Source organism: Nicotiana tomentosiformis, chromosome 1 (assembly GCF_000390325.3).
Source record: "Nicotiana tomentosiformis chromosome 1, ASM39032v3, whole genome shotgun sequence".
In the NCBI taxonomy this organism is placed as follows: Eukaryota; Viridiplantae; Streptophyta; class Magnoliopsida; order Solanales; family Solanaceae; genus Nicotiana; species Nicotiana tomentosiformis.
In genome coordinates this window covers 28,306,854-28,323,659 of record NC_090812.1, presented here as the reverse complement: position 1 = coordinate 28,323,659, position 16,806 = coordinate 28,306,854, and the positions used below count along the sequence as shown (strand labels likewise).

Here is a 16,806-nt window from a genome sequence, read left to right as displayed (position 1 = left end):
ATGCTCAACTTTGGCTATACATTGCACTCCTTCCTCTCAGCATTTCCATACGATTTTCTGAGTTTCTACTCCTTTGTTCTGCATTGTTTTAACTTCAAACAAAGCAACTGTAAGTGTGATTTGCTATCGAACTTTGTGTTCGCTGAAACACTGGGGTTTGAAGTACCGCTACACCAGTGTGTGATTCGTTCTATCCTGGGAGGAAATAATCCATTACCTTGGGTACTAGGAGGGGATTAAATTCCTTAAGAAAATACTGTGAATTCAGTGGGCTCGAATTAATTACTGTTTTATTACGATAACTTATATTTTGCAGAATTATTATTTACAAATACAGCAACATTGGCGGGACTAACAATCTTAAAAAATTTAATATTTATTTCTATATTTGTGTTATTCTTATTATTCTGCAAACTAAAACCTTTGTGGTTTTGTGTACTCCCGTTTTGAAGAGTAAAGCCTTCGTGGCGTTTTGTTGGAGATTAAAATCTACGTGATTTTTACTCTAGTTTGAAAACGTTTGTTTGTGTCATTCTTTTACAGAAAAAATGACGACTGAAAGCGAAAACCAAGCTGTTCCGACGGTGACTGCCAACGCATCGACAAGCCGAACACCGGCGTTGGCACCAGCAGAAAAACCCGAAAAATTTTTCGGGATTGATTTCAAGCGCTGGCAGCAGAAGATGTTCTTCTACTTAACTATGTTATGTCTACGGAAGTTCATCAAGGAAGATGTTCCTGATCTTCCAGATAAAACTCCAGAGAATGAACGCTTTATCGTGATTGAAGCGTGGAAGCATTCTGATTTTTTATGCAAGAATTATATTCTTAGCGGACTGGATGATAATCTGTATAATGTATACAGTGGCGTGGAGACGTCAAAAGAATTATGGAATGCGCTTGAAAAGAAATATAAAACTAAAGATGCCAGGATGAAGAAATTCGTTGTCGCAAAATTTTTGGACTACAAAATGGTAGATAGCAAGTCTGTTATTACCCAAGTCCAGGATTTGCAAGTGATTATTCATGATCTACTTGCTGAAGGTCTTGTCATCAATGAAGCATTCTAAGTAGCAGCAATGATTGAGAAGTTGCCTCCGTTGTGGAAGGACTTCAAAAATTATTTGAAACACAAACGAAAGGAAATGTCCCTTCAACAAGCATTAACGACCATCGAACACCCTGAGTAATTATTTTTTATGTAAAAAAAAAATATGGGATCTTTACGCAAAGCCGGTCATATTCATTGTTTTATTTTTTAAGCCATATACATAGATTACATTATATCTCCATTGACTATTTTTAGTTTAAGCGATTGAATTGGCGGCTATTTGGGTTAATTCTTCAAAACATATAGAAGTAGTAATAGTAGAAAAATACAAAAAGGCTCTATTGATCCTCTACGGATTAGTAAAACCTTTAGAGAAAATGACCCTCTATAGCCCCTCAAAATTTTAATAACTCATATTTTTCCTCATTGACATGAAATGTCCCTTCGTCCCAAATATATTACATTTAATAGCTCGAAATGTCTATTTTATATATATATTGTATAGTGACAGTCTATTTTGTATATAGTTTGTATAGTGACAGTATATTGTATATAAATTGTATCGTGACAGTCTATTTTATATAAAAATTATATAGCGACAATTTATTTTGTGTATATTTTGTATAGTGACAGTCTATTTTGTATATATTTTGTATAGTGACAGTCTATTTTGTATATATTTTATATAGTGACAGTCTATTTTGTATATATTTTGTATAGTGACAGTCTATTATATATATTTTGTATAGTGACAGTCTATTGTATATATTTTGTATAGTGACAGTCTATTGTATATTTTTTGTATAGTGGCAGTCTATTTTGTAAATATTTTATATAGTGACAGTCTATTTTGTATCCCAAGCACTTTTATCTATCCAACGTGTATAGACTGTTGTATGATGTATAAAAGTGTATATATATTATTCTTTTACCTTAACCTTATCTATTCAACGTGTATAGACTATTTTGTATACAAAATTTATGATTAAGAAGTTGCTGACATTTCTATTAAAACAAAAATCAAAGAACGGTAATGAACAAAAATAATAGGTCCACCTCACAAAAAGATTAAAGTAATTCTATTGAATCACAACTCACAAGACTCATGTTACTCTAATTAGTTTTTTTTTAAAAAAATTTTTTTGCTATTTTTTAGTTTCTATTAAACAAACATAAATTTCTTTCTTCTAATTGTAAGTGTTAGTAAATTTAAGGAACTCATTATTCGTAATATGAAAAATTGGGTATCTCTCTGACGAATATTTAAAGGGTATTTTACACCTTTTAATTTTTATCCAAAAAACAGAAGACTAGTTCAAAATGGTCCAACTTGACCTTAAAAAGCAAAATGTGACACTTATTCAGTTTAGAGAAATATAAAGACGAAGCCTCTAGAAGAAAAAAGAAGAGAGAGAGAGAGAGAGAGAGAGAGAGAGAGAGAGAGAGAGAGAGAGAGAGAGAAATTAAAACTTGCTCATTTCACCGTAAGTTGGTGCTTTTGGTTTTAGTTATATGAAATTTTCATTTCATTTCTCCATTTCTTCAGCTATTAAAAAAGAAGTGATATCGACTTTGAAATAGCTTTCAGTTGTCTACTAAAACCTGCAAATCAAATGGAGTTAAATAAGAAAAATAATTTATTTTTAAAATTTTAACAATTTATGGTGGAGAAATAATGAAGAGTAGTAGATCAGTATAGATTAAAAACTCTACTGGCAGAAGAGTTGATCAAATGGGTCGGCGCATTTTTTCTATGTAGCCAATGTAATAAGTTTTTGGTTATAACTTGCAATCAAATTTAATACGCTAGCGAATGTCTTAATTTAGTGCCGAACGGCCATAAATGAAGTTTGCTCAAACCTTTATTACCCAAACCGCATATCAATTTTCCTTAAAAACTATTCCCCGTTCACTTCTAGTATTCTAAAAATAGATTTTTACTTTTACTTGTCACTTTTCGCATATTAAGAGAAAATAATTTTTTCCCCTGTTATACCCACAATATTAATTATTCATTTCAAATTATTTTTTCGTATTCATTAAAAATATGTATCAATTAATATGTGTATAATAGTAAATTATATAATTTATTTATTATTTTTTAAGGGACGTACAAAATTTATAGTGTACAAGTAAAAGGAAATTGAGGGAGTAGTTTATTACATCGGCACACTTTATTAGAGGTACGTGATTTTCTATTCCCAATAGGATGGCAAAAATTTTACAATCCTATTTGGAATAGAAAACCCCTACTATTAGACCCTAGCATTTGTTCTTTTCAAACTGATCAAACTAATTTGTCTCATTGTCGCATGGCAACTCTTGCTGATTCGTTCCTGGCAGATCTGGACGAATTGTCCGATAATGTTCTTGACGATGAGAATTTTGATGCTGAACAGGAAGATGTTGGAGACTTGGCAGACACGCTAGATAATGTTTCCAAGCTGCAAAAATCACGTCGCTACATTGACGTGATGCAGAAAGTTGAAGATGCCCTAATTGATGTCACGAATAAAGGTAACACTGTGGATCTGGACGATGATGATCCAGAATTTCAGTTGATAGTAGCCTGTAATACCTTATTAATTGACATTGAGAATGAAATATTTATAATCCACAATTTCATACGCGACAGGTATCGATTTAAATTCCGTGAGCTAGACTCGCTTGTACCTCACCTAATTGATTACGCCCGAGTTGTTAAAAAAATTGGCAACGAAATGGATGTGGCTCGTGTTGACTTGGCAGGACTGCTTATCTCAGTTAACATCATGGTTGTCTGTATTACGGCATCAACTACCAATGGCAAGCCACTGCCAGAAGATGTTTTACAAAAGACACTAGAAGCATGTGATAGAGCAATCGCTCTTGATTCAGCAAAGAAAAAGGTTTTCGATTTTTTGGAGAGTCGAATGGGAAATATTGCTCCCAATCTTTCTGCTGTTGTTGGGAGTGCAGTTTCTGCAAAACTTATAGGTGCTGCTGGTTGTCTCTCGAAGTTGGCAAATATGCCTTCTGATAACATCCAGCATCTTGGTAACAAAAGGAAGAATTTAGCAGGGTTCTCCTCCAAATTTTGTCGTGCAGGAGGTTATATTGAGCAAAGTAAAATAATTCGGAATACATCTTCTTCCTTAAGGAAGGAAGCCTGTGGATGGCTGGCAGACAAATCTATATTAGCTGCTCGTATGGATTCGAACAGAGGAAAGCCGACCGGAGAATATGGAAGATCTCTTAAGGAAGAGATCCTTAAAAAGATAGAGAAATCACAAGAGCAACCTCCTGCAAGGTAGCCAAAGCCTCTTTCAGTTCCAGAAGATACTAAGCCTAAGAAAAAGGGAGGCGGTGCTCGGGATAGAAAGAGGAAAGAAAGATATGAGATGAAGGACTCGCGGAAGCTAGCAAATAGGGTGCAATTTGGAGTACCTGAAGAAAGCTCCTTAGGGGATGGACTTGGGGTTGGTTATGGCATGCTTGGTCAGGCTGGAAGTGGTAAATAGCGTGTATCAGTCAAAGTAGCAAAGAAGAAATTCAAAAGCAGTAGTACTGGTGCAGCCACAATATCAGGCTTGACATCATGTCTGGCCTTCACCCCGGTGCAAGGGATCGAGCTATCAAATCCTGCAAACCAGCTCGATAGTGGAACTCGAAGCACCTATTTCTCTGAGACTGGAAGATTTTCTAAGATAAATAAATGTTTGATGTGTTGACCTTGGCTGGGATAAAGTGAACTAGCAGTAATTGTTACTTTAGGATCATTTCTTTTTATCCAATACTACTTTTTTAAATGTTTTCAAGCAGTTAGTATTATTTATAAATTGTTATATTTATAGGCACTCGTGAATTAATGAAGTTTGTGTTTTTTTGCAATTCTTCTGTATTTGTAAGCACCTCATCTTTCTTGGAAGCTGTTAATTAGAGCTGCATGGAATATGCCATTGCCTGTGGTTTTTCTGCTTAGATGCAATTGTGGAAGGTTGTTCTGCTTGTGAGAAATTAAGATGTGTGATAGTGCAGGTATACTGCCAACTTATTTCTATACTAATATTAATCCCTTTAGAGAAGAGAGCAAATTTCTGTTATTTCACATGGTTATTATAGCTACGGTCAATTGTATTTATCTGTTATGCCTAATCATGGCACCTTTTTATTTTTCCTTGTACAACATCAACAAAAATAAACCTAGTGTATTCCCACAAGTGGGGTCTGGGGAGGGTGGGATGTAAACAACCTTATCCCTACCCTGGAAAAGCAGAGAGGCTGTTTCCGATAGACTCTTGGCTGAAGAAAAGATGAGAAGAAGCAGTGGCGACAAGTAGTAACGACATAAGATATTAAGAAAACCGAGCAAAGATATCAATCAAACAATAGGTAGTAATAGCAATTTAAGAATAAACGAACACAAGATATTAAGAAAACCGAAGCAAAGATAGCAATCCAATAATGGGTAGAAATATCATTCTAAGAATAAAAAGAAACCATACTAACACTAATGTTACCGCATTAAGAAGGAAAAAGGAATATGCTTGACTATCTACTAACCTTCCCTTGTAGTGTCCAAAAACCTCCGGGTGCAACCATATACCAGTTCTAGTTGAAGTGTTTTTTGAATTCAGGAAATATTTTCGAATATTTTGTTCCAAAAGCAACTTAGTCAAGAGAAATATGACATATCCCAATATGTATGTCACTTCCAAGTTCACTAACAATTCAGGAAAATATGGATTCATTTAGTCAAGGGTTAGCATTTATTTGGTTGAGTAGTGACATTTTCAGTAAGATATAGTTGAATAAGATTGATCTTTTTATAATTAGCATACAACATCGAACTTGATTTGGCTATGTTTTGCATGGATTGGGAACCTATGTTTAGTTTTGCGCCATTATTAGGAGGTCTTCTTGAGGCAAAATGTGCATAGATAGATACTTAGATCCACTCGTAGCTGATTAGTTTTATTCATTTGGGATATTCTTCCATAGACTGACTGTATAGAGAAGTACTTTCAGTAAGATCTGGGTTATAAAAGGGTAGTATGATGCAGGTATTTGCTTTTGTGAGACTAAGGAAGCTGTCTTCTATTTATTTTATTTGGTTATCTCTGAGAAATGCTCTCAGAGATAAGTGATCCAATTTAGAGTGGTGGTGGTGGTGGGGGGGGGGAGGGGTGTCTGGTTTCATCTCTTTTGTCTGTTAAGTGATCCACTTTAGACAGCTGGAAACTTCTTGAACAGTTCAATAAGTTGTGACCTCTGAGAAAAACAATAAAAGGTCGCACATGGTTCTCACCTTGCGGAGTTAAAAGGCCTACTCTCGATATCATCTTTTTTAAAAGCCCAGGCATACTCCAATTACCTAATCAAAAAGAGAGAAAAACGAAGTACTTGGGACAATGAAATGCACCTGGAAAATATTGGTGGATAGTCTATGTTAATCCCGTCAATATTGCTGTATTTGTAAATAATAATTCTGCAAAATATAAGTTATCGTAATGAAACAGTAATTAATTCGAGCCCACTGAATTCACAGTATTTCCTTAAGGAATTTAATCCCCTCCTAGTACCCAAGGTAATGGATTATTTCCTCCCAGGATAGAACGAATCACACACTGGTGTAGCGATACTTCAAACCCCAGTATTTCAGCGAACACAAAGTTCGGTAGCAAATCACACTTACAGTTGCTTTGTTTGAAGTTAAAAACAATGCAGAACGAGAGAGTAGAAACTCAGAAAATCGTATGGAAATGCTGAGAGGAAGGAGTGCAATGTATAGCCAAATCTGTTGAGCGATTTCAGTTTGTGTCTTGTGTGTTGTGTGTCTTTCTTCAACAGCTGCTGCACATATATATAGCAGCCAGTGTTGAAGAAGAATAATCGTCCACCCTCCATGGTGGAGCAAGCATTAGCTTGTTTGTGGAGCAAGCACAATCATGGTGGGAAGAGCATTAGGCGGCTGCCTTGTGGTCAATACACGGATTGGAAAATATCCGTTACAAATGCGGATAATCTTACATTAATATTTACTATTAACAAATAAATTTGGTCCAAAAAATTAATCAATCAATCGATCATTTGACCAAATCCAAATCCGAAGCCGAAGCCGAAGCCGAAGCCGTAGCCGTAGCCGAAGCCGAGCCGAGCAAGCGAGCGACGGCGACGGCGCGAGGCTTGCTTTCTTCTTAACTCTTTAAGAGCTACAAGAAGAGCAATTATATATATACCCACCAAAAATCTCTTCCTCTTCCAATATGGGACAATGTCTCATTGTCAAGAGGGGAAAACTTAAAATTTTACTCAAATATTTCATTTTCCCTCCATTTCCCATTCACCCTCATTTTAAGACTATTTCATCTTAAAAACAAAAAACCTCAACAATCCCCCACGTGAATGGGGAATGGCTATATCACGGAAGTATGCATGGAAAAACTGTGTGATTTACAAGCAAGGATTAATCACATCTGGATAAGTAGGTTTCCCTTTGAACTTTTCGTAGTAAACTTATGTCGGATATACTCGGTCAATCGGTAGATTTGATATCTTTGAACCGTCGATCTTTGGTGTATACCTAGACAACCATAAGTCACACAATCAACCCTTAACCGTATTTGGTTCTCATTGTTGTGTTCGTTTCAGCCATGAACACCGCCTGATTTCATAAGTGCGTAGAGAACTGGCCTTACAAAGTTCTCCTTGAAGCGGCTAACACTTCACACTTACATAGGTGATTCCTAAATGTGTCATCCTGTAGATACACTATTTGATATACCCCGTATTAAATTTAAAAATCATTAAAAAAACCTTAATGCTTTATCCTTGGTACTGAACATTGTCTCATCACGAGAACGGACTAAAATTTTATTTGACAATGTTGAACCGTCATTAATGACTTTGTTTGATCTCTTTGAACCTAGATCTTGGGATCTCCAGTCTTCTAGGTAGAGTTACTGCCACAATGACTTGTTCTCGGCCATAGCCCCATTCCCCTTGATGATTTCTCAACTACCTCTCTAGTTAGGCCTTTTGTAAGTGGATCCGACACATTATCACTTGACTTTACATAGTCAATCGTGATAATTCCTCTAGAGAGTAATTGCCTAACGGTTTTATGTCTTCGTCGTATATGACGAGATTTACCGTTATACATAACGCTCCCAGCCCTTCCAATTGCCGCTTGACTATCACAATGTATGCATATTGGTGCCAACGGTTTGGGCCAAAATGGAATGTCTTCCAAGAAATTTCGGAGCCATTCAGCTTCTTCACCGGCTTTATCTAAGGCTATGAATTCAGCCTCCATTGTAGAGCGGGCAATACATGTTTGTTTGGACGACTTCCAAGATACCGCTCCTCCACCAATAGTGAATACATATCCACTCGTGGACTTAGAATCAGTTGAACCGGTGATCCAATTTGCATCACAGTATCCCTCAATCACCGCAGGAAAATTACTGTAGTGCAATTCAAAGTTCTGGGTATGTTCTAAATATCCCAAAACTCGTTTCATTGCCATCCAATGAGATTGGCCTGGATTGCTCGTATATCGACTCAGTTTACTTATAGCACAAGCTATATCTGGTCGTGTACAATTCATGATATACATTAAGCATCCCAACACACGAGCATAATCCAATTGTGATATGCTTTGGCCTTTATTCTTTGCTAATGCAAGATTCACGTCGATTGGAGTCTTTGCAACTTTAAAGCCCAAGTGCTTGAATTTTTCAAGTACTCTCTTAATATAATGAGATTGTGATAATGCCAGACCTTGAGGAGTCTTATGGATCTTAATTCCCAGAATTAAATCAGCAACTCCCAAGTCTTTCATATCAAACTTGCTATTGAGCATACGCTTAGTAGCATTTATGTTGGCAATGTCATTACTCATTATCAGCATATCATCCACATATAGGCAAACAATGACTATGTGATTTGGAACATTTTTAATGTACACACATTTATCACATTCATTTATCTTAAAACCATTTGACAACATTGTTTGGTCAAATTTCGCATGCCATTGTTTGGGTGCTTGTTTTAGTCCGTAAAGAGACTTAACAAGTCTACATACCTTCTTTTCTTTACCTGGAACCACAAACCCTTCAGGTTGTTCCATGTAAATTTCTTCCTCCAACTCTCCATTTAAGAAGGCCGTCTTAACATCCATTTGATGAATTTCAAGACCATACACTGCAGCTAATGCTACTAACATCCATATGGACGTAATTCTTGTAACTGGAGAGTATGTATCAAAGTAGTCTAGACCTTCTCGTTGTCTATACCCTTTGACTACGAGTCTTGCCTTGAATTTATCAATAGTGCCATCATCTTTGATTTTTCTCTTAAAAATCCATTTAGAACCCAAAGGTTTATTTTCAGGAGGAAGATCAACCCATTCCCATGTATGGTTGTTTAATATGGATTCTATTTCACTATTGACTGCCTCTTTCCAAAATAATGATTCCGAAGAAGTCATAGCTTCTTTAAATGTTTGAGGATCATTTTCCAATAAGAAAGTTACAAAATCTGGTCCAAATGAAGTAGACGTTCTTTGACGTTTACTACGTCTTGGATCCTCCTTATTACATGTACTTTCTTTTGTTTCTTCCCGAGGTCGTTTAGATCCTTCACCAAACGACTCACATTCCTTTTTATACGGATATATATTTTCAAAAAACTCAGCATTATCTGATTCTATAACCGTATTATTATGAATGTCGGAATTTTCTGATTTATGAACCAGAAATCGATATGCTTTACTATTTGTCGCATATCCTATGAAAACACAATCAATGGTTTTCGGTCCTATCTTTACCCTTTTTGGTTTAGGAACTTGCACTTTTGCCAAACACCCCCACACTTTAAAATCCTTTCCATTTTTCATATGGAATGGATTGTATTTTGCTATGGGGCACTCGATTTAATATTCGATTAGCCGTAAGAATGGCTTTCCCCCACAAGTTCTGTGGCAATCCAGAACTTATCAACAACGCATTCATCATCTCCTTTAATGTGCGATTCTTTCTTTCCGCAATCCCATTAGATTGGGGCGTGTAAGGGGCTGTTGTTTGATGAATAATTCCATATTCTAAACATATTTTTTCAAAAGGAGGTTCATATTCACCACCCCTATCACTTCTTATCATTTTTACTTTCTTGTTAAGTTGCGTTTCAACTTCATTTTTGTATTGCCTGAATGCGTCTATTGCTTCATCTTTACTATTCAGTAAGTAAACATAGCAATATCGAGTACCATTCGTCAATAAAAGTTATGAAATACTTCTTTCCACCGCGAGATGGTATTGACTTCATGTCACAAATATCTGTGTGAATTAAGTCTAAAGGATTTGAATTCCTTTCAACTGACTTATAAGGATGTTTAACATACTTAGATTCCACACATGTTTGACATTTTAATTTTTCGCATTCAAACTTGGGCAGTACTTCCAAGTTAATCATTTTCCGCAAGGTTTTATAATTGACATGACCCAAACGTACATGCCATAAATCATTTGACTCAAGTAAGTAAGAAGAAGCTGAAATATTATTATTGTTTTCCACAACCATTATATTCAGATTGAAAAGGCCCTCAGTGAGGTAATCTTTTCCTACAAATATTTCATTCTTACTAATGACAACCTTGTTGGACACAAAAACGCACTTAAAACCGTACTTAATAAGAAGTCCAGTAGAGACTAAATTCTTTCTTATTTCGGGAACATGAAGGACATTGTTCAAAGTCATGACCTTGCTAGAAGTCATTTTCAGAAATATCTTCCCATATCCTTCAACTTTTGCTGTTGAAGCATTTCCCATATAAACTGTCTCTCCAGGTCCAGCAGGAGCATAAGTAGCAAAAGTTTCTTTAACTGCACAAACATGGCGAGTGGCTCCTGAATCAAACCACCACAGTTTAGGATTTCCCACCAAGTTACATTCAGAAAGCATGACACACAAGTTATCAACATCATCATGGTTTACTACCATGTTTGCTTGACCCCTTTTCTTGTCTTTCTTCGGAGCACGACACAGTCTATGCATTCTAATCAAGTTTACGGAACAGTATAAGATTGTACATTACTGATGGCAACATAAACTTTACTATCTTTAGGTCTCTTGTCAAGGCATATACTTCTTGCTAGACTTGATTTTTGTGTTGTATTATTTGGAAAATACAAAGAATCTGCTGTATTTGGTGCTATGTAATCTAGATATAATCATGATCATGACCAATTGCTGCTTCACGACTAAAGTCATAGGTTGTCAGAGAATGTTGGATAGTCAGACAACTATTAATTGACCGTCTCACTATTGAACCTATCGACATCCTGTTTTTCTTGGACGGATTTTCTCTTAATAGGAAAAGGAGGAGTTACTCTGAATCCAGGACAACAGAATTGTTTTATAGAGTTCCTGATTGTCTAATCATTCACTTTTATGGGCTTGTATATTTTGTAGCCATTTATTGTTTTCCTGAAAATTTTGCATATCTTGGTATCAACACTCAGTTAGCATCTGGTTTCATTTTGACAACTCATCTGTTGTCTATTACAGTGAACAATCCAAAATATCCAGCCCACTCTGAATAAGACATTCCTTGGCCTGCTATATCCAACTGAAAACTACAAGAGCGAGGAATACCTAGATGTGCTTAATTGCTCTTCATAGAGAAACTCTTCTTTTAGTGATTGGTGAAGTTGGGTAAATTGGTGGTGATTTTTGAGCTATATTACATAAACTCTTGATTTGCCTTGATATTTCTGTATAAAACCGGTATGGCATAGTGTGTGCTTTATACTGATCTTTTCGGATTACACTTAGAACTTGCTATGAGATGGACGTAGTTCAATACTGAATTAGAAAGTCTAACTTCAGGTGTACTGGATACGAAACATAGTAGTCTACATATATAACATCATGTTTGCCTTTTTTCCCTCTTTGTAGTTTGAGATTGTTCAGTTTCGTTTGCTAAAGTCAAGTATGTCATTATATGTGTGCTGTGAAATAAGTCAGCCAGTTTTACGTGATATCTTAAAGTGGAGTAGAAACTGCAATATCTCCCGCGTCTCCGTTGTTGTTCATTAGGATAGGCTTCTTTTATCATGGTATGCTGTTAACAGATCTTCTTGTTGATGATCATTTTTTTTCTAAATTAGCGAACTTTCATGTAAAGAGTAAAGACAGCTCCCTATGTTTAACACAGTGAAGCATGCACGGAAAGAATGGAGACCAGTCTCCTAATGGAAAATACAAAAGCAGCATTATCATCATGAACGAACAACTGTAAACAACATAAATTTGACTCTCCAATTTGGATAAATATGTAGGGAAATTACACGGGAAAAGTAATAATAATACTGCAATAATATTATTTGTGAGTAGATACACAAATTGGCTTGAGTCGTGTTGGGCACTGTCCTAAGAAACTATTTTAGCAATGTGAAATGTTTTCCCAGGATTAAACAAGTCTGCCTCTATTTATTTAGAGAATACATGAATCAACAAAATTAAATAATAAATCCAGCAGGTTCAGAAAATTGGAGAGAAGAATTAATAATAATAGGTAATGATTGTAGGAAGAAAGTAATGATTAGCAAGATGAATTCTTGGTTGAGAATTGAGTTAGTATGATGGCTAATCCACAACCTATTTATAGGCAATTAGGGAGGTTGCACGTATGACAAGTGTGGAGAGTCTTTTAACAATTGTCCAAATATATTAGTCCACTTGGCTTCAATATTAACAAATGTACCTAGACACATGGTAATTTGCATAGTCACTTGTCAAAGCCCTTCAATACTTGGCTTTAAGGCTTCATGCAAGAAGCCACTTGGAAATAGATATGACACTTGTAAAATGAAAAGACACATGACTATTTTAAAATTTTAAAAATACTCCCACAATCCCTACATATTTTCAATATTTATAGGAAAAGGATAAAGGAATGAAAGAATTGACTTGCTGGATTTGCATGGTCCAAATGTAATGGGTTTGGTGTCTTCAAGACTATGAACCAAACTTAAACCAATAAAACTTAACTCACAGAAGTACTGGTGAAATATAATATTTCTATGAACCAATAATTCTTATTGTAAGTCAGAAATTTTATCAATCACATTTTGACCCTCATAATTTTGTTGTTCAATGCTATTTTGTGTCACTAGGCCATGCGCGTGCCTGGTTATTCATGAGAGCTCTAGAAACTAGGCCAAAATCTCATAGGAGCGGCCCACTCTATTCTCATATAGGTGAATTCATCAAGTGTATACTGCTTTTAAATACACCACCCATAAGGAATATGAATTTCATTAAGAATTATAACTCAACTTGCAGCCGAGCACTCTTTTTTAGTGCTTAAGTGCCAATATCGACTTGTTATTACCCATATGAACCTACTTCATGGGATCTCCAATCATATAGGTTGGGTTACCATCTCTATTGACAACATGTCGGCCTTAACCCCATCTCTTTTGAGGTTTGAAGAATTAATTTTCTTCCCACAGGTTTAGTTAGAGGATCGGCCAAATTATCTTCTGACTTCACATGATCAATGAAAATTATTCCATCTCTCAGCAACTGCTTTATGACATCATGTGTCTACTTTTACAATTATAAGTTTTATTCTTTGCAATAGCTATTGTTGCTTGACAATCACAATGCATAAACACAGGAGGCAATACGTCCTTTATTAAAGGGATATTAGCTAAGAAGTTTCTTAGCCACTCAACCTTAGAACCAGCTAACTCCATAGCTACAAACTCTGATTCCATAGTCGATCTAGCAATGATCGTCTGTTTAGCTGATTTTCACGATATTGCACCACCACCAATGGTGAATACATAACCACTAGTGGATTTTGTCTCATCTGAATCAAAGATCCAGTTTTGCATCACCGTACCCTTCTAAAATAGAAGAAAATCCACTATATAGGATACCATAATTCATGGTTCCTCTCAAATATTTTATTAGTCTAGCTAATGCATACCAATGCTCTTTGTTGGAATTATGAGTATATCTACTCAATCTACACACAACATAGGTTATATCAGGCCTTGTAAAATTCATTAAATGCATCAGACTCCCAATAATCTGAGCATATTTAGACTGAGCAACTAAGTCACCATTATTCTTTTTTAACCGAGAGTTAGCATAAAAAGGAATGCTCACTGATGTGACATTAAAATATTCAAACTTCTTAAGAAGTCTCTCAACATAATGTTCTTGTGACAACATTATGCCATCTTCACTCCTTATAACTTTAACTCCCAATATCATATTTACTTCACCCAGATCTTTCATATAAAAATTAGCAGACATAAACAATTTAGTACTTTGCACAATATTTAAACTTGTACCAAATATAAGTATGTCATCAACATACAGACATATTATCACATAATCATTGTCTACTACTTTAGTATAAATACATTTATCTACCTCCACTGAAGAAAAACTGTCTCTCAGTAAGACTTGTTCAAATTTCTCATATTATTGTTTAGGAGCTTGTCTAAGGCCATAAAGAGATTTAATTAATTTACAAGCTTTATTTTCTTGTCCAAGAATGACATAGCCTTTAGGTTGAACCGTATAAATTTCTTCTTCTAAATCACCATTTAGAAAAGCAGTTTTGACATCCATTTGGTGGATAAAAAGCTTATGAATTGAAGCTAAGGCAATTAAAACTCGAATAGAAGAAATTCACTGGTGCAAATGTATCAAAATAATCTATATTTTGTTTTTGAGAAAATTTTTTTGCTACTAACCGAGCTTTATATTTGTCTAAAGATCCATCAGGATTAAATTTCTTTTCAAAAATCTATTTACAACCAATGAGATTTGCACCGGGAGGTAAATCTGTTAAAATCCATGTTTTATTTTTCAAAATAGAGTCGATTTCAACTTTTATTGCCTCTTTCCAATAATTAGCTTCTGAAAAAGATATAACTTCAAAATAATTTGATGGTTCATTATCAACAAGAAAAGTTTGAAATTCATTCCCATAAGAAAAATATTCTTTTCTAGGCTTTTTGCTCTTTCTCAATTCCTCGTTAGAGTTAATTTCATTATTTGTTTCAATATGTATATGAGAAATATTATCAGATATTGGATAAATATATTTAAAGAACTCAGCATTCTTTGTCTCAATTATAGTATTGCAATCAAACACATCACTTTTTAAAACAAGAAATTTGTATGCAACACTATGTTCAGCATGTCCAATAAGCATGCAATCAGCTGTTTTAGAATCTATTTTTCTCCCTTTAGGTTCAGGCAAAAGAACTTTAGCAGGGCACTCCCACACTTTTAAATATTTCAAGTTAGGTTTATAACCCTTCCACAATTCATACGGAGTTTTGCCAGTTCTTCTATGTGGTATTCTATTTTGTAAGTGACATGCAGATAATATAGCTTCACCCCACAAATTATCAGGAGCATTAGAACTAACTAACATAGAGTTCATCATCTCTTTCATTATTTTATTTTTCCTTTCAGCTACTCAATTTGACTCAGGTGAATAAGGCGGAGTTACTTCATGAATTATTTCATTCTTTTCACAAAAATCATTTAAAGATAAATATTCTTCACCTCTATCAGATCTATTTCTCTTTATTTTTCTACTAAGTTGATTTTCAACCTCAGTTTTATAACAAACAAAAGCATTAAAAGCATCATCTTTATTTCTAAACAAATACAACTTAGTATATCCAGAAAAATCATCAATAAAAGTCACATAATATCTTTTACCACCTCAAGTCATAGTCTACTTTAAATCGCCTAAATAAGTGTGAATCAAGGATAATAATTCAGTTTCTCTATTTATAGAAAAATAAGTCTTTCTAGTACTTTTAGCTTCAACACATATTTCACACTTGTCAATATTATTTAAGTTTAAACCATATATTAATCCTAGTGACTGCATTTTTCTTATATATGCGATATTAACATATCCTAATCTAGCATGCCATAAAGAAATAGACTCAACCATGTAAGCAGAAGAAGGTATATTTTCATATCTAGTATCAGAAACATTAAGTACAAATAAATCATGATTATAATATCCATTGCCTACAAAAAAAATTGGTTAGTACGACCTCATCATTTTCAAAGAAAACCTTCACTCCAACCTTTCCTAATAATCCCACAGAAACTAAATTGGTTTGGAAATTAGGTACATGCAATACATCACTCAATGCTAGAGTTTTACCAGATGTGAGTTTGAAAAGAATTTTTCCTTCACCAAGATAAATAATTTCTTCTCCTTCTTCAACTTGGGTGTCATTTTTGTCCGCACAAATATGCCTAGTAGCACTAGAGTCTATCATCCAATTTCTCACATTGGCCACATTATTTATTTGGAAAATGACCGCAATAATTATATTACCCGCTTTAGTCAAATTTAATTTTAATTTAGCGAGATTGTCATTTATCCAACTCTTCTCTTGCATTGAGGTGCATTTTTCTTGAAGATTTTAATATTAGCATTGGACACGTAATCATGTCTATTCACATACCTGTATTTTGACATTAGTGTCTGCCAAAGTTGTGGATGCAATAATGTATTTGCAACATCGTGAATATCTGGCAGGACAATTGGAACAGTTACAGCAGAGACAATACCAAAATTGGTAGCACCATCAAAAATTTTCGTAGTGGTATTACTTGCCGTAATTTCTTAGATTGTAGGAAAATAACACGAGAAAAGTAATAATAATACTGCAATAATATTATTTGTGAGCAGATACACAAATTGGCTTGAGTCG

General features: G+C 34.8%; 1 protein-coding gene across 1 annotated transcript; it reads left to right on the top strand.

Annotated features, from left to right (window-relative positions):
* Positions 1 to 3,244: 3,244 nt before the first annotated feature.
* Positions 3,245 to 4,982, top strand: LOC104090359 (U4/U6 small nuclear ribonucleoprotein Prp31 homolog). Its single transcript, XM_018768834.3, has one exon. It carries the CDS (start codon positions 3,364 to 3,366, stop codon positions 4,342 to 4,344), a length of 981 nt encoding a protein of 326 aa, XP_018624350.1. The 5' UTR covers positions 3,245 to 3,363; the 3' UTR covers positions 4,345 to 4,982.
* The last annotated feature ends 11,824 nt before the right edge of the window (positions 4,983 to 16,806 follow it).